General features: G+C 31.6%; 1 protein-coding gene across 4 annotated transcripts in view; it reads right to left on the reverse strand.

Annotated features, from left to right (window-relative positions):
* LOC114311968 (SUPPRESSOR OF ABI3-5-like) overlaps nucleotides 1–5,834 on the reverse strand; it is a 229,175-nt gene extending 223,341 nt beyond the window's left edge. For 2 of the 4 annotated variants that reach the window (XM_082912059.1, XM_082912057.1), the window contains exons 1-6: nucleotides 5,202–5,834; nucleotides 3,860–3,917; nucleotides 3,481–3,660; nucleotides 2,138–2,330; nucleotides 688–797; nucleotides 499–578 (exon numbers count right to left, since the gene is read on the reverse strand). In XM_082912059.1, coding sequence (XP_082768185.1) covers nucleotides 507–578; nucleotides 688–797; nucleotides 2,138–2,330; nucleotides 3,481–3,660; nucleotides 3,860–3,892 — 588 coding nt within the window. In that variant the 5' untranslated portion in view covers nucleotides 3,893–3,917; nucleotides 5,202–5,834 and the 3' untranslated portion in view covers nucleotides 499–506. Of the gene's footprint in view, nucleotides 1–406; nucleotides 579–687; nucleotides 798–2,137; nucleotides 2,331–3,480; nucleotides 3,661–3,859; nucleotides 3,918–5,201 lie in introns of those variants that run through there. The other 2 variants (XM_082912058.1, XM_082912056.1) reach the window with 2 other exon arrangements.
* Nucleotides 5,835–24,539: the final 18,705 nt, after the last annotated feature.

Raw genomic sequence — 24,539 nt, forward strand, 5'->3', positions numbered from 1 at the left:
ACTGTGCTTACATATATTAAAAAATAAAAAAACTTGAAAAAACGAAATTGTTGAATTCTTTGACCATATTTTGCATTTCTCCAAGAAATTTGTAACTTGAAAAAATAAAAAACACAAATTAATTCAGAAACCACTAGAAGCATATGAATAAACTTAATATTTATTGTAGAGATTGTTCTTGTCTTACAAAAGACAAAATCGAACATTTTCTCATCACACTGACTCGTCATCTACTACATCAATAGAAAATGAATAACAACTTTGATTATTATTAGTATAAAATGTTTGGATTACCATATATAAATATGACATATACATAGAATCAATAAATCCAAAATGAAAATCTTCAATGTATGAGCAGATATTTTAAAGGCATAAAACCAAATATACATAGAATCAACAAATCTAAAATGAAATCTTGAAGTGATTATATATTCCTTACCAACTAAAGAAATTGTTGATTAGCAATTTAAATAACGGAAGTTATATCATACTTACATTGGATTTCAACTCATATTCTTTAGTACGAAATTAATCCATTCAACTCGCACTTCATCAAGTTCGGTTTCCGTGTAAGTCTTTTTTCCATTGAATTGCAAGAGGTTATTTACAAACAATTAGATAATATGAAGAAGATGTACAAGTATCATGAATATAATAGTAATAAAAGTATAGAATTTATCTCACATTTTGTTTTCCAGCTGTTTTATTGTCACTCTGATCAGAGTAGGGGACATACTGCTGAGTTTGGTGATCATAAGAATACCAAACCCCATTGTTACCATCATAATATAATCCTGCACATTTATAAAAAAAATAAAAATAAAAATAATAATAATATAATCCTGCAAAACACAAGAATAAATAAATAAATAAAACATTGATCTTCATCAGAAACTAGACCAAATTCTATTTGGTCTACTCCACTAGCACTAGTACCCGTCCAGTTCATTAGCAACAAAATAAAGCATGCTTGCATAAAAATAGAATACATATTATCATAGATATGCTTCACCTGATCATGGCATTAAAAATAATAAAAAAAATATTAATACTTTATGTTACATATTTGTTTACCACTAACCCAATTTTAACTAACAAACCATGCCTTCATTGATTAGTATTGTTTTGAATTTTTCAGAGTATAAAACAGAATATGAAGATATACGAATATTTCACAAGTTTTCTCACAATTATAAAACAACAAGAAGATGTTGAAATCAAAACAATAATGACATTTTCTATCTGAGAAGTTGCGAATGTCAATATAAAATATCATCATTTCACTCTGTTTATGACAATATCATGGAGTTGGGGGGTTTAAGGCTTCTTGTGGCCATGACTCCATATGTTCATGAGAAATGACATCTGTGAATGAACCGACAATAAATACACAAGAAGAAATTGGTAGGAGTAAATATTTTTTATAAAACAAAAATATTAATTATTTTCAAGAAATATTCCTCATGAAAACTTTTGTATATCTCCACAAATTAACCCTCTGTAAACCTCAAAATTTGGAAGAAAGATCCCCCATCAGTATATTGGATAGGTTTGTTAGCAGCACCCAACAAATACTGCTCTCAAAGTTGTACAATTCTATTGAGTGATGTCTCTCCTCTCATCTCTCCAAATAGTGTAGAAATATCGGGGCTCTGCTCAAAATTTCAAATATAAAAAACCTTGTAACAATTACTAAAATTATATTTTCTTAAAATAATCCATACTGAAAACCATCAACAAATGCAGAGCAATCCAAGCCAACCATAAACTCCAAAATAGAAATGCTGTCACAATGTAATGGTCAGTTGACAGCAGAAATCCAAACCAGAGGCCCTTTAAAAATTGAATGCCACCACAAGACCAATGATTAATGAAACTAATTATTTGATGCACACTGAATAAGATTGTTAAAGATTTAGGATGCCACACTAGTGCACCAGTCCAATTGCATGAGAAACACATATCAGAACTTTCACTTATAGAACACAACATTGATATCACGGGGGCTATGGCTCACATGATACAACACTTGCAACATTTGCCTATATTATGCATAAACATAAAATCAAGACAGCTTTTATAGTAACAATGAGGAAAACAACAACTAAAATGTAGCTTCCAAATAAATAAATACCTGTATTTCCATCATAATAGAATCCAGAAGAAGCATCATAATAATAGCCAGATGCTTCATCCCAAACAAAGCCAGATTGTAATGAATAAGCATCCTTTGGACCTGCAACCTCTCCACCACTTGGCTCCTGCCCACCAGAGGGCTGCTTATTGTCTGGATTATACTCCTTTGGTGCCCATCCAACAGCATCATACTACAAGGATTGAAAGGAGGGAATGTATTTATTCAATCAGGTTCGTCAACAATATAGACTAATTGCATCTAACCAATACAAGAAAATAAGAAGAGATCAGCCAGGTAGAATGTGTGCATGTGTGCATACACGTGTGAGTGTCTTTGGAAGCAATCATGAGCATTCAAAGTGTTTGCTTCCTGAGTTACCATTGCAATGAATCCTCTCCTTAAATTACATAACACTAAAAACAGCTTCAGGTCAGCAAAAGGACCACAGTGGTTTTCTAGATAGCAGGGATAAAGAATGGGATGAATAAACTATGAAAAATCCAAGAACAAGCACAAAGTGTATCCTGCAACATATATGATGCTACGTAGGGGCAGAGCCAGGATTTCTCCATAGGAAGTCATACGGCAGATCTCGCCGAGCTGTTAATGGATCGGCATGAATTTTATTTGATTAAATCATTATTGAATATTACTTAATAGAGGCCAATTGAACCAATAAAATTATAAGAGATTAATCTCAATTAAACATTATTTGTACAGTTTTTATAGTTAAAGGGGTCAAAATATATGAATTTATAGATAACCGGTAAGGTGATATTTGCTAATAGTTGAGGGGATCTTAATGTTAGGATGATCATATTTTTTTTTTACCACAATTTGTTTATCACCTTAGCCATTCATGCTTAATACTAACGTAGAATTGATACATAAGATGGTAAACAAAACATTGTAAGAAAATATGCCTATCATAATATTATTGTAAATGTTTGAGACCACTATATGAGTTACTAAATTTTGAAAGCCAACTCTAATACAATGTAGACTTCACAAATTTTTTGGGAGTGCTACATTGAATTTGGTGGGCTATCATGTAATATGAAAAATAAAATAAAAATTAGAAATAGCATACATATGTACAAATGAAAATTTTCAGAACCTTGAAGGGGCCACAAACCCCCCTCCCTCCCTCCGCCCTTGGTGCTACACATCATAAGATCAAGTTAACTAGCACTAGAGAGCAGAAAAGAGCAGGTTGCAACATGATGGCAGTGTATATACATATAACGAAGAAGTGAACATCCAAAATTGCCACACTAACATATTTAGTATAGAATAGACCATTATACATTTATAATAAAAATGAAACAATACATGCCTACCTGTTGAGCAAATGCTGCTGCCTCAATTGCAGCAGCCGCAAGACTGCTTGACTGAGAAGATCCTGATGGCCCTGATCCCGGTCCAAGAATGCTTTTTGCATATGCTACTCGTAGAATCTGTCCGTTATTTTCTAGAGTTGCCCCGTTTGTTGCTCCAAGAGCTTTGGTAGCATCCTCAACCTGGAGAACAAGAAAACACATAAAAACCATAGTTTGAGCATGAATATCAATATGTTTCAACAAACAATAACATGATAAAAAAATATTTATATTTATAAAAACCTAACTTTTATTAAGAGTGGAAAAAAATATGACAAAAATAAAAAGCACAAAGACTGAGATGACCACAATGCCTTTATAATTGCAGTTTGCATCTTACATAGTTTTTAAAGTGAGCCCCGTTGCAACTCATAAATCAGCTAAGCAGTCCCATTTGTCTAATCAAAATCAAATCAGCGTGACAAAATCAAGTGACATTTTGAGAGCAAAAATGAAATATCATATGGTCTTTATGCTGGGTCATTGTGGTAGACTTGGTAACTAATATCTGAAACTCTAGAAATGGGAATTCCTTAATTTACCACAAGCCCATTACATGGTTATCGAGAAAAATACACATAAATTATGCTCCTCAACAATTCTCATTCTTTGACACAATTCTATGTTAAGAATTCATCAATCTAATTTGATTAGTGAACGTAATGTGTAATCTTTCTTGGTCTCCCTTTTCTTTTTTAAATTTCAAAAGATCACGTCTAAATTTATCACTTTTCCCTTCTCATTTCCTTTCCATCCATAAATCCCTACTCAAATCCAATATCCAAACACCATAGTTAGAAGATTAAGTCCACCCACAAATTGGAAACTACAACTAACACCAATAACTTGTTTATTGGAGTTATCGGTGTCACAGAGAGAGAGAGAGAGAGAGAGAGAGAGAGAGAAGGAAAGCATTGTAATGTGTTGTTATCAAGATAGACATGATGTAAAAGATACAAAAAAATAAAAAATAAATAAAAAAGCACCAGAAGACTACTTAAGCTGTAGCACTGGTTGAATGAAAATTAATTGAAGGTGAGATGCTCTTCCATGTCCCAATACCTATATAGTAGCTTTGTGAAATTAAATTCAATAATCAAGCCTCCAAGTTTTGCAATCAGAATCAACAATAGTAACCCACCAGCCACTTCGCTATACTTTAAATCAATTTTTCTTAGAAAAAGGTAGATGCAATGTTGATTACAAATTCCCAACTGCAATGAAATGCAAAATTTTGTTTGACTTAAAAACTTCCAACCTTTGAGAAATGATTGTCACTAGCAGAGGTTCTAATGGGCTTGTTCAGAAACAAATGAACCAGCTTCAAATGATGAAAAACAGAGAACCAACTTCAAAAAACAAAGAACCAGCTTCAAATGAACCCACTACAATCCCCACCATTTCATCAACCCTAGACCACATCTTCCACACATACAGATACAAATACAGTATCAACATACAAAATTCTGAATCAACATATAGTATAAAAAATAAAAAATAAAAATTCCAACTCTGATTTACAAAACCCAAATACAATATCAACATTCCCACCCAAAACCCTCATTCCAAATGAAACACTATATTTATATAATTCCAGTAATAATAATCATAATCATATACAAATATATCTTATGAATGACATACGAAATGAGCATAGAAAAAAGAAAGAGAACAGAACTCACCAAAAGTTTCAAGATTCAACAGAGACGAAGACTTGAGTGAGCAACAATGGGGATTTTGGAGCTGCAAATAGAATTAGGGAAAATGAATCAAGAACAGAGGCAAAACAGAATTGGAAAAGGAAGAGTCTGGTATATGTTTGGAACTTCTAGATCTTTTTTGGAAGAAGGCGTGTCTGCTGGAGTAGTGGAAGAGGAAAAGGCAACAATTTTGGGATATATTTTTGAATAAAAAAATATATTAAAATATATATATATATATAATCACATTTATATATTTTTTTATATATAATCACACTTAATTAGAAAGTGTGATTAAAAAAATATATATAATGACACTTAATTAAAAAGTGACATAAAAAATAAATATATCACATGTTAATTTAAAAGTGTGGTTAAAAATGTATATATATAATCACACTTAATTGAAAAGTGTGATAAAAAATATATATATATAAAATCACACTTAATGGAAAAGTGATATAAAAAATAAATATATCACATGTTAATTAAAAAGTGTGATTAAAAAATGTATATCGATAATCACACGTAATTGAAAAGTGTGATAAAAAATAAATATTATCACACTCAATCAAATCAAGTGTGATTAACATATCAATCTAATTTTTTTTATCACACTTCTAATAAAAGTGAGATATTTTCATGTATCAAAGTGTGATCTTTATCTATTTTTGTAATAGTGTGAGTCAAAAGTTCCGGACAAGTTTTACTTTGCGATCATCCAATAAACATGTTTGCTGGTGGCCCAACATAATCGACTTTTGTTCAGCTTCAGATTTAAGATTATGTATCATTAAGATAGTCCTAACATATTCAATATATTTGCTAATGGATTGGAAATCATGAATTCAACTATTTAATGGTATGTTTTTCATTTTTTCAGTTTAATGTTATTGGTTTATAATTTGAAGAAGTACGTATTTTCACACACAATAGTTCTTACAACCTTAGAAATATTGAAAAGTTCTGAAACCCTTTTAATAGTGCTCTTAAAGTCGAGTCTAATACATGCAATATAATGCTATTGAACTCCTAGGATTGATAAGAGCACTCTTAACTTGTCCAATTTTAAATTAGGATCCATACTGTCCCAATTTTAGTTAAAACCGTGGCAACATTAAATTTTTAATAGCAACAATTATAATGATAAGTACATAAACAAGTAAGAATGAAAGTACAATGCATGCATGAATTGTGATATGAAACACACCAAATCAACTATTATCAATTATTTGGAATACAAAAATTATATCAATCATCATCCAGACCAAAACGAAGGCAAATGATTGATTATGAAAAAACTAAGAAAAAGAAAAAGATATGGTACTAATTGTGATACTGATCCAATTAAGTGAGAGCACTTTCTTTTCACTTTCTTTTTGTAGAAACTTTACTTACCTTTGACCTTGTTTGAGTTCTCAATTACAACTTGAGGGATGTGTGATTTTTTCCAGTAATCCCCGCCTTGTTCTTCTCAATCTAACTTCATAATCAATTTCTTACAGATATCAAAAAGTCTAAACATTTGAAGGTTGGTTAGATGTTTGATACCGGAGGGGACCTCCTCTACCAATTCACTATTTGTGATAACTAGAGTTTGAAGGTGGGGCATTGCTCCCTCCTCCACTCTCGCCATCTCAAAATTATCTATTAATTTACATGTTTTTTGGGCACATGTATATTATCAAACATTTTTTTTTTGTTTTTAGTTTTGATTTTGTAGTTTCATAATTTCATTTAATATTTGAGAACTTAAATATGTTTATAAAATGTGTTAAAATTTACAATCTACCAACCTGAACTGCCAAAATACTTGAACCAACCTGTGGATTTTGACGTTTTGTGGGTTGGCAATGGGTTAAGAATTTGACAATTGGTTGAGATTTATTCTCTCAAACTGTCCTATAACAAGAAGACACGTAATTTTTTTTTTTTAGGACAGAAGACAAGTAATTACTTTGTGTAAAATATAAAAAATAAAAGTTGGAGAAACTAATTATATGATCCAATAGGCTTGAAAAGACAAATCACATATAACAAACCAGACTAATAGGCAGATTTCTGCCTAAGTGGGTTGGGGGTTGGGTGGGGTGGGGTGGGGTGGGCCATCAAATGATGGTGTACACTCATCAAATTTGTGGCCAAGGAGATCTAAGTGACAATGATGCCTACCTTTCCCACCTGGGAATCACATGGGCCTGCATTTTATCTACACCCTCTCCAAATACAGGTTATTGTGGTTCTCTTCTCTCCACTTTCAATCTTCAAAATTATCACTTGAAAATGACAATTTAACCCTAACCCAGAAAACAACACCAATATATTTCAAACCTGTAGCAAGACAGCTATAGTGCTGCAAGAATTACATAACAAGAACCCTGTCCTGTAGTAATTTTCTGGATCTTCTCTTTTCTATCGACAACCAAAAAAAAAAGAAAGGAAAAGAAAATTTCTGAAGCCCATTCAGGTGATAGTCAACAAACATGGAAATAAAAATTAGAATTAAGTTAAATAAACAAATTAATGCTAACAGCAAGCACCCAATTGAGCAAACCATAATAAGAGTAAAACCTGATCTTTTAAGTTTAAATAGTTGATGGTATATCACACAGAAAAGACACTAACATCTATGAAATGAAACCCAATCCACTGAAATTTAGCAAAGAAATACATATTTGAGGAAAATTAATCAATACAGAACATGCCCAATTTCAGAAAGAAACCAATAATAAGAAAAGAATCCAAACTGATAGGTTGATTAACAAGAAACCCAAGAAAGAAATAAATTAATCATAGAATAGAAAATTACACATGAAGGTTTTGAGATTAGAATGGACCTCGAGAAGGAAAGTACTGAGACATCGGAGAGTACATTCTCTTACGGCTTGGTCTTGAAGTTCGATGATGACTTAAGGAATTTCCATAGCTCTCTTCGACATCCAGCGCACTTTGTGCTTCTTTCGTCCACTTTTTTGAACTTTAGCAATTGAAAAATCTGTGATAATCAAAGAACACGTCACGGTAATTAATCAATAAGAATTGTGAGAGAGAGAGAGAGAGAGAGATCTCTTGGAGTTGTAAAGGAGGTGGAGAGTTCGTTCCTCCCATGGCTCGTCTTGAAGGCCATCGTAAATGTCTTCATCATCTGAAACAAATTGAGACGGAGAGAGAGAGAGAGAGAGAGAGAGAGAGAGAGAGACGTAAGAAGAGATTAGGGATTTTGAGATTGGGGATTTTGGGTTTGGGTTTGGGGTGGGGGGAAACCCGAGCTGGAATGGAAAAGAAGGGGGGGGAGAGATTAGGGAATTTTGAGATTGGGAATTTTGGATTTGGGTTGGGGGGAACCCGAGCGGGAATGGAAAAGGAAGGGGGGAGAATGGATATTTTTTTGATTTTTTTTTTCTGATTTTCATTACAAATGAATATTTAAATAATAAAACGACTCTTTTTTTTTTTTTTTTTTTTGCAACGGAGAATGTCATTGCTAAAAAAAATTTATTTTTTATTAAAATAATTTTTTTATAGTTAATGAATTTTTGTTTTTGTTTTTTCATTTAGTAAGGTTGAAAATTTATTTGTTTCATATTTATTTTAATGAATACAAAATTATTATTATTATTTTATTTGGTAGAAGTAGGGATAATATTTTCTATTAAAATAAAGTTAATTTTTTGTGGCCAATGAAAAATATTTTTTTACGACCCATTTTTTTTTGTTAAGTGATGGTGAAAGAGATAAGTGGTGAAGTTGTGGTAGCGGTAGAGGAGATAGAATAGTGGTGGTAGAGAGTGAGCAAGGTGAACACAATGGGGGAGAGAGACAAATAGACAGACAGACACATAGAGAGAAAGAGAGAGAGAGAGAAGAGCGAGAGACAGACACAGAGAGAGAAAGAGATAGAGAAGAGTGATAAATGAGAGAGAGACAAAGAGAGAAAGAGATATAGAGAGAGAGAGAGACAGGGATACAGAGAGAGAAAGAGATAGAGAGAGAGGCATATAGAAAAATAGAGAGAAACAAGATATGAGCGAGAGATAGACAAAGAGAAAGAGAAATAGAGCGAAAATAGATGATCAAGAGAAAGACATAGAAAAAGAGAGACGAAGAGAGAAGAAAGATGGGCGAGAGAGACACAGAGAGAGAGATAGAGAGAAGATAAATGAGCGAGAGAGAAGAGAGATAGAGAGATGAGAGAGATAGATAGAAGAGAGATGAACGAGAGACAAAGAGAGAAAAAGAAAGAGACAGAGACAAAGACTGATAGACAGAGAAGAGTGATAAGTGAGAGAGAGAAGAGAGGTAATATTTTGTGGTAGAGGAGAGGAAGCGGCAGTAGTGGTGAAGGTGGTGGATAAGAGACGATGGTGGTTGTGGTGATGGCGAAGGAGATTAGTGGTGAATTTATGGTAGTGGTAGAGTAGATGGAGTGGCGGTGGTGAAAGACAGGTAATGGTAGTAGTAGTAGTGGCAATAGTGGTAGTGGTGGTAGTGGAGTGGTGGCGATGGTAGTAGTAATGGTAGTCGTCGAGGTGAAATGGCGACCGTGGTAGTAGTGGTGGTAGTGAAATGGCGTTTGCAGTAGTGGTGAAGGTGGTAAAGGAGATGAGTGATGAGAGAAAGAGATGAGTGAGAGACACACACAGAGAGAGAGAGAGAGAGAGAGAAAAGAGATAGAGAGAAGAGAGATGGATGAGAGACACAGAGAAAAAGAGAGAGACAGACAGACAGAGAAGAGTGATGAGTGAGAGAGAGAAAGAGAAGAGTGACAGAGACACAGAGAGAAAGAGAGAGACGGACAGACAGAGAAGAGTGATGAGTGAACCACAACCTCTGAATTTTTTTAATATATAAATTATGTTTTTAAAGATTTTTTTATAAAAATAATTTAACAATCTTATCACTAACCATAGCTTATGAGAGAAGTTGAAAAGGGTATTGCAGTAACTATACACAGATTGTATCTATAATTATTTGTATGAGGGGATTTTAAATACTGATAGGGGATTTTGACCAAATCAATAAATGCAAACATGTGGAAAGACATGTGGATTGAAAAAAGTTAATAAATGTTGATCAAGGGATTTTGACCAAATTAATAAATGTTGATTTTTTTTAAATAAAAAATTTAGAAAATTCAGATTGGGATATTGAAGCTCCCACAGGCCTTGGGGTTAAAAACTCCCTTTTGCTTAATATATAGTATAGATATATATATATATATATATATATTTAATAAGAATTCATATTTGTTTTAGATATTTTTTTAATATACTAATTATTTTTAAATTTTTTTTATAAAAATAATTTAACAATCCCATCACTAGCCATAGTATATGCGAGAAGTTGAAAAGGGTGTAGGAGTAGGTATGAGAAAAGTCAAAAAGTGGGTTGGGAGAAGTCAATATATGCTGAGTTCTTTTTTTTTTTTAAATCAAAAATTTTTAAAATTAAGATTGGGATATTAGAGCTCCCATAAGATTTGTAAATTTAAAACTCCATTTTCCTTATATAATAGCTAGCCTATCACTCGTGCTATGCACGGGATAATTATAGATATTTATATTTGTTTTAGATTTTTTTTAATATATAAATTATGTTTTTTAAGATTTTTTATAAAAATAATTTAACAATCTTATCACTAACCATAGTGTATGGGAGAAGTTGAAAAGGGTACTGCAGTAACTATACACAGATTGTATCTATAATTATTTGTATGAGGGGATTTTAAATGCTGATCAGGGAATTTTGACCAAATCAATAAATGCAGGTATGTGAAAAGACATGTGGATTGAAAAAAATTAATAAATGCTGATCAGGGAATTTTGACTAAATCAATAAATGCTTATTTTTTTTTTAAATAAAAAATTTAGAAAATTCATATTGGGATATTGAATGTCCCACAGGCCTTGGAGGTTAAAAACCCATTTTTGCTTAATATATAGTATAGATATTTAGGAATTTTTTTATGCTTGTTCTTAATGCATTAAAGTGTTATTATTGGGGATAATAATTATATGTGTTGGAACTTTTCAAGAAATTCATATATGTTGGACTTTTCAAGGAATTTTTTTTATGCTTGTTCTTAATGCATTAAAATGTTATTATGAGGGTAATGCTTAGGGGTTGAGAGAAGTTAATAAATGCTAAGTTTTTTTTTTTTTAAATCAAAAAATCAAGAAATTTAGATTGAATATTGGAGCTCTCACAAGGCTTGCGGGTTAAAAACCCCCTTTTTCTTAATATATAGTATAGATAGCATATCACCAATGCTATGCACAGATTGTGTTTACAATTATCTATATATGTGAATTGCGATTTTTAAATATTTTTTTTTTGTTGTTGTAAAATGCTTCTTTTTGTCCTTTTTTATATTATATTAAAGTTTAATATTTTGATAATAATAATATATGTTAGACTTTTCAAGGAATTAAGTGTCTTTTTTTTTATTATATTATATTAAAGTTTAATATTTTGATAATAATCATATGTGTTGAACTTTTCAAGAATTTCTTTTTATGCTTGTTCTTAATGCATTAAAGTGTTATTATGAGGGATAATAATCATACGTGTTGGAACTTTTCAAAGAATTCATGTGTGTTGGATTTCAAAGAATTTTTTTTATGCTTGTTCTTAATGCATTAAAGTGTTATGATGCTTGGAGGTTGGGAGAAGTTAATAAATGCTAAGGTTTTTTTTTTTTAAATCAAGAAATTTAGATTGGGAGATTGGAGCTCCCACAAGACTTGGGGTTAAAAACTACATTTTGCTTAATATATAGTACTAGCATATCACCCGTGCTATGCACGGATTGTGTTTACAATTATCTATATATGTGAATTGTGATTTTTAAATTTTTTTTTAAATGTCTTCTTTTTTTCCTTTTTTATATTATATTAAAGTTTAATATTTAGATAATAATCATATATGTTGAACTTTTCAAGGAATTAAATGTTTTTTTTATTATTATATTATATTAAAATTTAATATTTTGATAATAATCATTTGTGTTGGACTTTTTAAGAAATTTTTTTTATGCTTGTTCTTAATGTATTAAAATGTTATTATGAGGGATAATGGTCATATGTGTTGGGACTTTTCAAGGAATTCATAATAATCATATGTGTTGGACTTTTTAAGAAATTTTTTTTATGTTTGTTCTTAATGCATTAAAGTGTTATTATGAGGGCTAATAACTATATGTGTTGGGACTTTTCAAGGAATTCATATGTGTTGGATTTCAAATAATTTTTTTTATGCTTGTTCTTAATGCATTAAAGTGTTATTATGTTGGTAAGACTTGAGAGTTGAGAGAAATTAATAAATGCTAAGATTTTTTTTTTAAATAAAAAAATCAGGAAATTTAGATTGGGAGATTGGAGCTCTCACAAGGCTTGGGGTTAAAAACCCCTTTTGCTTAATATATAGTATAGATGAGCAATACTAGGTATCATGAATTTTTTTTTATGAAAATGATCATGAAAGATTTATGACTCTTGGATTACACTTAAAATAAAGCACCACACATTAATCAAGGTAATCCAAGGGTCATAATTCTTTTATGATCATTTTCATGAAAGTTTTTTCATGATCCTTAGCTTTTCTCTATAATATATAGATAGATAGATAGATAGATAGATAGATAGATAGATAGATAGATATAAATATGGCACATAACGTTTATATGATACAAGGACCAAAGTATCGGGACAACTGCTGCAATTTGCCCTCATCTAAATTAAAGGGATTTAAAAAGTTAAAAAAAAAAAGAAAAAAAAAATTATAATATTAAAAAATGTTCACTAAAAAAATATAGATTAAAAATCAAAAATTAATTATTGAAAACTCCATACTAAACAAGGGAATGTTTTTTTATTAATTTTGAAAATTAAAAAATTATTATTAATTTTTCCTCTGTTTTTTTTTCTCACACAAAAAAAAAAAGCTACATTAATTATCTTTTTTTTTTTTTGTGAAAAGGAGTTTTGACCTGCGATTTTTCTAAAATGTGTGTTCTAGATGGAAATGGTAGAATTGGTTTAGACAATGAGAAAAAGTGCTTATGCAATGGGCACCTTCACTATGAGAAAGAATAGTCGGTTTTTGCATAGGGTGCCTTCATGGATAATAGCTTTCAATACTGACATGCATGAAGGGCTTAAGTGTGAGACATATGAGAGGGACTTTAGTGCGAAAATAAAAGAAATGGTTTACAGAGTGTCTTCTTGCTTCACGACTTCAATACTTGTGAGAGAGGAGTAGGCTCAAGTGCGAGAGAGAAATGAGGGTTTGTAGGAAGTGTCTTCTTGGGTCATGACTTGAGTGTCCGTGCACATGAAAATGAGTGATAAGGGTCAGAGTGTGTCTCTTGGGGTGACGGTTTCAGTGCTCCGAAACACAAAACCATAGCATTTTAATAAAGAGAAATAATTAGTGATAAAATATTTTTGTCTCCTTAAATACAAGAACAGAGAATTTATTATTGGTGACGAAATATTTTTGTCTTCCACAACATAACCTTATGAGACGAAAAATATATTCATCGCGCAATCAATCAGAATTTATTAATGACGAAATATTTTCATCTCCCACAACTTATTCTTCAAAAATAAAAATATATTTGTCGCCCATTTAATAGAAAGATGAAACGACATCGTTTGCATGATGGAGTGTTTATTGGTGATGAAATATTTTTGTCTTCCATAACTTATCATTCCCAGACAAAAATGTATTTGTCGCCTAATAAATGGAAATATGCAACGACATTATTTAATAGGTAGGGAATTTATTGATGACAAATTACGTTCGTCACAAAAAATATATATTTTTTGTGACAAAAATGTTCATCTCCAATGAGCTAAAATAATTCGAGCCAATGCAAATGAAATTGGCACCTGAATTTTGCAGACGGAATTTTTTTTCGTCTCCTATACGTTTGAGAAAAATTAAAACAAACGACAAAATCAATATTTTGTCATCTTTGGGTTAAATTTTAAGACAAAAAAAATTTCATCACCAAATTTTGTCACAATAATAGCCTAGATTTCTTGTATTTTGTTTCCTTGTTTAATTATTATTATTATTATTATTATTATTATTATTATTATTATTATTATTATTATTATTATTTTCTTTTTGTGGAGAGGGGTTTATTGTGAGAAAGAATAGTAGCTTTGCACAAAATGTCTTCTTGGATAATAATGTTTGCATGCACAAATGGCTTAAATGTGAGAGAGAATAGAGGAACTTCAGTGCAAAATAGAAGAGATGGTTTATAGAGATTGTTTTCTCGAGTCACAGCTTCAATACCTGTAAGAGAGGAGACTCAAGTGTGCGAGAGAAATGAGGATTTGTAGAGGGTGTCTTTTCGGGTCACGACTTTAGTATTTGTGTGTGTGTGAAAGTAAGTGATTAAGGAAGAGTGTCTCTTAGTTTCTGACGGCATTTTAATAAAGAGAAATAATTAGTGACAAAATATTTTCGTTTCAAACTCATATGTTCATTGCCTAATCAACAAAAATACAAAAACAACGTTGTATGGGGATGGAGAATTTATTGGTGATGAAATATTTTCGTCTCCTTCAACTTAACGTTATGAGACGAAAATATATTCGTCGCACAATCAATCAAAATGCAACACGACACATGGAGAATTTATTAGTGACGAAATATTTTCGTCTCCCAAAACATATCCTTCCGAGACAAAAATATATTTGTAGCCTAATTAACAGAAAGACAAAACGAGCATGAAGGGTTTATTGGTGACAAAATATTTTTGTCTCCCATAACTTATCCTTCCCAGACAAAAAATATATTTGTCACCAAATAAATAAGAAAATGAAACGACATCGTCTAATAAGTTTGGAATTTATTGGTGACGAATTCCTTTTGTCGCAAAATACTTTAAATTTTGTGACAAAAATGTTCGTCTCCAATGAGCTAAAATAATTGGCACCAACAAGAAAAAAAATTGGCGCCTCTTTTTTTTCTGACGAATTTATTTTTTCGTCTCCTATAGTTTTGAGAACAATTAAAAGAAACGACAAAAGTAATATTTGGTCAAGTTTGGGTTATGTTCTAAAACGAAAATAAATTTTATCACCAAATTTTAAAAATTAATTATTGAAAACTCCGTACTAAACAAGGTAATGTTTTCTATTAATTTTGAAAATTACAAATTTTTTATTATTTGTTTCTCTGTATTTTTTCTCACAAAAAAAATAGCTACATTAATTATCTTTTTCTTTTTCTTTTTTTGTGGAGAGAGGTTTTGACCTTCGATTTTTCTGAAATGAGTGTTCTAGACAGAAAGGATAGAGTTGGTTCCGACAATGAGAAAAAGTGCTTGCGTGCAAGAGGGGCCATCACTGTGAGAAAGAATAGTGGGTTTGCATAGGGTACCTTCTTGGATAATAGCTTCAATGCTAGCATGCACGAAGGGCTTAAGTGTGAGACAGAAGAGAGGGGCTTTAGCGCGAAATAGAAAAAATGGTTTACAGAGTGTCTTCTTGAGTCACGACTTCAATACTTGTGAGAGAGGAGTAGACTCAAGTGCGAGAGAGAAATGAGGGTTTGTAGAAAGTGTTTTCTTGGGTCATGACTTCAAGGTCCGTGTACATGAAAATGAGTCATAAGCGTCAGAGTGTATCTCTTAGGGTCACAGTTTCACGGCATTTTAAAAAACAGAAATGATTAGTGATAAAATATTTTTGTATCCTTCAATACCAGAACAAAGAATTTATTATTGGTGATGAAATATTTTTGTCTTCCACGACTTAACCTTATGAGATGAAAAATATATTCGTCACGCAATCAATTAGAATTTATTAGTGACGAAATATTTTCGTCTCCCACAACTTATTCTTCTGAAACAAAAATATATTTGTCGCCTATTTAATAGAAAGATGAAATGACATTGTTCGCATGATGGAGTGTTTATTGGTGACGAAATATTTTCGTCTTCCATAACTTGTCATTCCCAGACAAAAATATATTTGTCGCCTAACAAATGGAAATATGTAACGACATCGTTTAATAGGTATGGAATTTATTGGTGATGAATTACGTTCGTCACAAAAAAAAAAAAATATTTTGTGACAAAAATGTTCGTCTCCAATGAGCTAAAATAATTCGCGCCAATGCAAATGAAATTGGCGCCTCATTTTTGCACACAAATTTTTGTTTTCGTCTCCTATACTTCTGAGAAAAATTAAAACAAACGACAAAATTAATATTTCGCCATCTTTCGGTTAAATTTTAAGACAAAAAAAATTTTGTCACTAAATTTTGTCACAATAGCCTAGATTTCTTGTATTTTTTTATTGATTTTAAGCATTTGGTGACGAAATTTGGTTTTCCTCTCTAAAAATAATACATTTGGAGACAAAATTATTTCCTCTCTAAAATTTTTTACAACGGTGACGACAAATTTTGTCTCCAAAATGGCGCCAAATCTTCCACCAAATTTTCCAAGGGCGGGAAATTGTTTTGTGACGAAAAATAAAATTTAGAGACGAATAAAATTTTTGCCACCTATTGTTTTATTTGATTTTAAGCATTTGGTGACGAAATTTGGTTTTCGTCTCTAAAAATAATACAATTGGAGGCGAAATCTTATTTTCATCACTAAAACATGCATATTTGGAGACGAAATATTTTTTCGTCACGCATTTTCGTCACCATAGACCTTTTTTGTTGAAGTGTTGAATGGAGATGGAAATTGAATAAAAATAGAAGTTGAATAAAAATAGAAATGGAAACAGCATAAAATTAAACGTTGAAGTTCATTCAAGAAACCACTACACCTTAACGATCTCTTTGGAAATTAAATAAAAAAGGAAATTGAATGGAGATGGAAATTGAATAAAAATAGAAGTTAAATAAAAATAGAAATGGAAACTGTATAAAATTAAAAAAGGAAGTTTATTCAAGAAACCGATATACCTTAACGATCTATTTTGGAATGGAATAAAAAAAGGAAATTGAATGGAGCTGGAAATTGAATAAAAATAGAAGTTGAATAAAAATAGAAATGGAAACTGCACAAAATTAAACATGGAAGTTCATTCAAGAAACCACTATTCCTTAACGATCTATTTGGAAATTAAATAAAAAAGGAAATTGAATAGAAAAAAAATTGAATAAAAATGGAAGTGGAATAAAAATCAAAATGGAAGTTGCATTCAAGAAACCACTACACCTTAACGATCTATTTGGAAATTAAATAAAAATGGAAATTGAATGGAGATGGAAATTGAATAAAAATAGAAATGGAAACAGCATAAAATTATACATGGAAGTTCATTCAAGAAACCACTATACCTTAACGATCTATTTGGAAATGAAATAAAAAAAGGAAATTGAATCGAGATGGAAATTGAATAAAAATAGAAGTTGAATAAAAATAGAAATGGAAACTGCATAAAATTAAACGTTGAAGTTCATTCAAGAAACCACTACACCTTAACGATCTCCTTGGAAATTAAATAAAAAAGGAAATTGAATAAAAATAGAAGTTGAATAAAAATAGAAATGGAAACTGCATAAAATTAAACCCAGAAGTTTATTCAAGAAACCACTATACCTTAACGATCTATTTGAAAATTAAATAAAAAAGGAAATTGAATAAAAATGGAAGTGGAATAGAAATAAAAATGAAAGTTGTAAAAAATAAAAAATGGAAGTTCATTCAAGATACCATTATACCATAACGATCTATTTGGAAATTAAATAAAAAAGGAAAATGAATAGAAAAAGAAATAGAATAAAAATGGAAGTTGAATAAAAACAAAAATAGAAGTTGCATAAAATTAAAAATGGAAGTCTAGTCAAGAAACCACTATACCTTAACGATCATTTTGAAAATTAAATTAAAAAAAAAAGGAAATTGAATAGAAAAGAAAATTGAATAAAGATCGAAGTTGAATAAAAATAAAAATGGAAGTTGTATAAATTTAAAAATGAAAGTTCGTTCAAGAAACCACTATACCTTAACGATCTATTTGGAAATTAAATAAAAAATGAAATTGAATGGAAAAAGAAATTGAATAAAAATGGAAGTGGAATAAAAATACAAATGGAAGTTGCATAAAATTAAAAATGGAAGTTCATTCAAGAAACCACTATACCTTAACGATCTATTGGGAAATTAAATAAAAATGAAAATTGAATAGAAAAGGAAATTGAATAAAAATGGAAGTAGAATAAAAATAAAAATGGAAGTTGCATAAAATTAGGAATGGAAGTTCATTCAAAATACCACTGCACCTTAACGATCTATTTGGAAATTAAATAAAAAACGAAACTGAATGGAGATGGAAATTGAATAGAAATGGAAGCTGAATAAAAATAGAAATGGTAACAGAATCAAATTACACATGGAAGTTCATTCAAGAAACCACTATACCTTAACGATATATTTGGAAATTAAATATAAAATGAAATTGAATGGAAAAAGAAATTGAATAAAAATGGAAGTGGAATAAAAATACAAATGGAAGTTTCATAAAATTAAAAATGGAAGTTCATTCAAGAAACCACTATACCTTAACGATCTATTTGGAAATTAAATAAAAATGGAAATTGAATAGAAAAGGAAATTGAATAAAGATGGAAGTAGAATAAAAATAAAAATGGAAGTTGCATAAAATTAAGAATGGTAGTTCATTCAAGAAACCACAACACCTTAATGATCTATTTGGAAATTAAATAAAAATGGAAATTGAATAGAAAAGGAAATTGAATAAAAATGGAAGTTGAATAAAAATAGAAATGGAAACTGCATAAAATTAAACACGAAGTTCATTCAAGAAACCACTATTCCTTAACGATCTATTTGGAAATTAATTAAAAGAGAAAACTGAGTGGAGATGGAAATTTAATAAAAATAGAAGCTGAATAAAAATAGAAGTGGTAACAACATCAAATTAAACTGTCACACCCTCAAAAATAAACCCATTATATGTATATCATCGACATGCTTTATTTAAAGAAAACAATTTATTAATTCATTCATCAGAGTCTTACTATCAAAAGTATTACATGTAACATCAAATTAAATGCCCTAACGGCTTACATCTTTCCAAGCCAACACTTGGACACAAAAGTATGAGTTCTACCTCAAATATAAATAAAGCCCTAGGCTTGAGTGTTTACATGTACTAACAATAAAATAAAACAAATAACTAGAAATAGTCTTCAAAGTCCAAGTCCTTCCAAGCTAAGTCCTTGGAGGTAGCTTATCACCTGAACCTGAAAATGATGTTCCCATAAAGGGTGAGCCACAGCCCAGTAGAAATATACTAAACCACACATAAGCAATGAATAAAGCAATAGCATTCAACAGATGGTTAACCAAGATAATCAATTACTTCATTTTACAGTCTCATAACGCTATTGTCTAAGACACGTTTTACTTTTCAACTTTATAAACATGGCTCAGAACCCGGCCAAACCTACAACAGTGAATTATATATATATATATCATATTCACATTCTTCCAATATCAAGAAACAAATGAGACTCAAGCTCAAATCAAAACACTTCATACTTCCAAATTGATACACATTTTAGTGTTGTATCAATAAAAACACTTCTATATAAATAAGCACACATAAAAGTGATGCTAATGGAGTCCATCCCCTATCTCCTCCCAAACAAAAATCCGGTTTAGAGGTCCATCCCCTATCTTCCCCTAAACCGTGGAGTACATCCCCTATCTCCTCCCACACAAAACAATGTATGCAAATGCAATGCTCAATCAATACACGTATTTTCTGTATCAATGCAACAGTCAAAATTAATGACTTAACCAATGTGATTAGTTTCAGTTATTCCTAATCCACATGCAATGTCTACAACAATCACGACTATCCTCCACCGATAGCCCAAAACAGTTATTTCTAGACTGGAAATAAATATATCAACAATTCAATGGGCGAGTAATTTACATTATCCAACTACACCATTTGAGCAATAAATTTCCCAATTTCATGAATTTAACCAAATTCCCCAATTCCCCAATTCCCTTAAATTAATTATACAAATTAGTTAATTTAAACAACTAGGGTTTTTCCCAAAATTATCAAAGTAACCCCAACTTATCAAAATACCAAAACTTAGAACAAAACTTATAAAATGGAGTAGGAAATCCCTACCTCGAAGAAAACAACCCAAATGGAGAAGATAGAGATGAATACCCAAATACCAATGTGCTCCAAATCGCCAAATGTTCAGATTAAATGAAAGCCCTCGACTCCCTCTATCTTTTTAATAAAGCAACTAGGGTAAAAACACACTCTAAATAGATCAAACCTAAGAGAGAAGGTGAGTAGGGAGAGAGAGAGGTCGGACCTAGGGTTTGGAATCAAAAAGAAGATGAAAAAGACTGATCAAAACCCGCTGCTGCGTAATTAAACTGAACAGGCTCACTCGAGCGAAGACTTTGTCGCTCGAGCGACCAGACACAAGAAATACTCGCTCGAGCAAAGAAAAGCTCGCTCGAGCCAAGAATGCAAAGCTACAGGTCCAAACCAGACGCAAACTCTCGCTCGAGCGACCAAACCCCAGCTCGAGCGAAGAACCAAAAACAACAGCTCGCTCGAGCGACCAACTCCTCGCTTGAGCGAAGATCCAAAATTCTGGACAGCAACACTTGATTTCTAAACCCAACCAACCTGAAACAAACCTGCCCAACACATCCTATAACTCCAAATAAGAAAATAAGGAACAACAACAACAATTATACAATGACCGAATCTACGGAACCTAAGTCCGGATACAATAATCATATGGGAAAAGACCGGGGTCGCTATATAAACATGAAAGTTCATTCAAGAAACCACTATGTCATAACAATCTATTTGGAAATTAAATAAAAATGGAAATTGAATAGAGAAGGAAGTTGAATAAAAATGGAAGGGAAATAAAAATAAAAATGGAAGTTGCATAAAATTAAGAATGGAAGTTCATTCAAGAAACCACAACACCTTAACGATCTATTTGGAAATTAAATAAAAATGGAAATTGAATGGAGATGGAAATTTAATAAAAGTAGATGTTGAATAAAAATAGAAATGGAAACTGCATAAAATTAAGCATGGAAGTTCATTAAAGAAACCATTATACCTTAACGATCTATTTGGAAATTAATTAAAAATGGAAATTGAATAGAAAATGAAATTGAATAAAAATGGAAGTGGAATAAAAATAAAAATGGAAGTTGCATAAAATTAATAATGGAAGTTCATTCAAGAAACCACCACACCTTAACGATCTATTTGGAAATTAAATAAAAAAGGAAATTGAATGGAGATGGCAATTGAATAAAAATAGAAGTTGAATAAAAATAGAAATGGAAACTGCAAAAAATTAAACACGGAAGTTCATTCAAGAAACCACTATACCTTAACGATCTATTTGGAAATGAAATAAAGAAAGGAAATTGAATGGAGATGGAAATTGAATAAAAATAGAAGTAGAATAAAAATAGAAATGGAAACTGCATAAAATTAAACTGTAACGCCCCCAAAATAATGACATTAAACCCATCAATATAGACATGCATTGATATATAAAAACTCTACATTCTTCTATTCATCAGAGTTCCATTACAAAAAGTATTACATGTTAACGACAAAAGCATATGCCCTACGGGCTTACAGCTTTCCAAGTTAACACTTGGTTACAATAAAAGAGCACTAACTCATTTACACATTAAGCCCTTGGCTTGAATTTACATGTAATACATCAAAAGAAATAAGACAAGAAAAGTGTGACGGCCTCTAGCCTCCCAAGCTATGTCCTTGGAGGTGGCATGCTACCTGTACCTGAAAATGATATTCCCATATAGGGTGAGCCACAGCCCAGTAGAAATACACTAAACCAAATATGAACAATGACTAAAAGATTAGCAGTTGATAGATGGCCAACACTTATACTTTCTCTTATCACACTTTACAGTTTCATGACATACAAGTCTATGTTACAATTCATTTTCCAGTTCCTTTAAATTCTCATCTTACAACCATGGCTTAGAACCTGGCCAAACAACTCATATGAGACAATAACTCATATCAAACACCTCCCCATTTCATAATAGATAAGCATACTAGCTATATCACAAACCAACAGATAAGCATACAAGCTATATCATCAACCCAACAGATAAGCATACAAGCTATATCATCAATTCCACAGATATGCATATGAGCACTATCACACTTCCAATGACAAGCATATGAGCTCTGTCAATACATCACTAGATAAGCATATGAGCTCTATCTACGGAGTCCATCCCCTATCTCCTCTCAACAACATCCGGTTTAGAGGTCCATCCCCTATCTTCCCCTAAACCGTGGAGTACATCCCCTATCTCCTCCAACACAACACAATGCATATAAACAATAATTATACACATCATCACACAACACATAAATTTAACGTGTCCTTTCAATCATCATACTCAATGACTCATCCCAGTGATTAGTTTCCGTTTGCCTAATCATCATGCATTGTCTACAACAATCACGACTATCCTCCACCGATAGCCCAAAGCAATTATTTCTATACAGAAAATAAATGCAACAAATGGATATAAAATCAACATTTCCAACTAGGTGAGTGACATAAGATCCAACTACACCCTTTAATCCCATATATTTCCAATCTCAACATTTCCAATCCAATTCCTCATTTCTCACAATTAATTCTACAAATTAATTAACCAATGTAATTAGGGCATTTTCCATAATTAACATTACAACCCTTAGGTTCCATTTTCATTAATGTTTTAACATTAATTCCACTTTTTTCATGCCAAACATGCATCTAGGCTTTATATAGTTAAAACCCCAACTTTGTAAATTTGCACAAAAGCCCCCAAACTTTCACAAAATTACCAAACCAACCCCAACATCTCAAAATACTAAAATTTAAAGACAAAGCTCATAAAAAGGAGTAGGATATCCCTACCTCAAAGTTTGAGCTCCAAAGGAGATGAAGACCAAAACCAATATGCTTCAAATTCTAAAATTTTCAGATTAAAATGTAGCCCTCGATGATCAACACAACTTTCATAAAGACCAAAAGTGAGCAAACAACTCCTACTAGATCAAATCTAAGAGAGAAGGGCCGGTTTTAGAGTGAGAAGCTCTGAAAATGGCTTTTTGGAAAAGTAAGAGAGAGAAAAGATCTTGAAAAAGTGATCCAAAAGTCGGATCTCGGATTTATATAAAAGTCTTCCCGCTCGAGCGTCCAATGCCCCGCTCGAGCGTCACTCACAGACTCTCGCTCGAGCGTCAACAATCCCGCTCGAGCGGCAAATACACACTTCCAGAACTTTCACAGAACCAGGCCTTCGCTTGAGCGTCAACCCTCCCGCTCGAGCGTCACACACAACATCCCGCTCGAGCGTCAAAACTCCCGCTTGAGCGTACAACTCTGCAGAGGAGATACTGGAAGATGGAAAAGTACGCTCGAGCGTCGAAAACCCTGCTCAAGCGGACAGACAACAACGAAGGGCCCGCTCGAGCGTCAAAATACCCGCTCGAGCGTGAAGGCCAAGATCTGGGCAACTACTCTTGGTTTCTAAGTTCAACCAACCTGTTTCCAACTCGCCCAACATAACTCAAGACTCGAATGCAAGGAGTAAAGGATGTAAACAGGACATATACAACAACCAACTCCACGGAACCTAAGTCCGGGTACAACAGTTAAAGAAAGGGGGAAACCGGGATCGCTATATAAACGTTGAAGTTCATTTAAGAAACCACTACACCTTAACGATCTCTTTGGAAATTAAATAAAAAAGGAAATTGAATAGAGACGAAAATTGAATAAAAATAGAAATGGAAACTGCATAAAATTAAACACGGAAGTTCATTCAAGAAACCAGTATACCTTTACGATCTATTTGGAAATTAAATAAAAAAGGAAATTGAATAAAAATGAAAGTTGCAAAAAATTAAAAATGGAAGTTAATTCAAGATACCACTATACCATAACGATCTATTTGCAAATTAAATAAAAAAGGAAAATGAATAGAAAAAGAAATTGAATAAAACTGGAAGTTGAATAAAAACAAAAATAGAAGTTGCATAAAATTAAAAATGGAAGTCTAGTCAAGAAACCACTATACCTTAACGATCCTTTTGCAAATTAAATAAAAAAAGGAAATTGAATAGAAAAGAAAATTGAATAAAGATCGAAGTTGAATAAAAATAAAAATGGAAGTTGCATAAATTTAAAAATGAAAGTTCATTCAAGAAACCACTATACCTTAACGATCTATTTGGAAATTAAATAAAAAATGAAATTGAATAGAAA

The sequence above is a fragment of the Camellia sinensis genome, unplaced genomic scaffold (genome assembly GCF_055761805.1).
Source record: "Camellia sinensis isolate YWXY unplaced genomic scaffold, ASM5576180v1 Unanchor2, whole genome shotgun sequence".
NCBI lineage: Eukaryota > Viridiplantae > Streptophyta > Magnoliopsida > Ericales > Theaceae > Camellia > Camellia sinensis.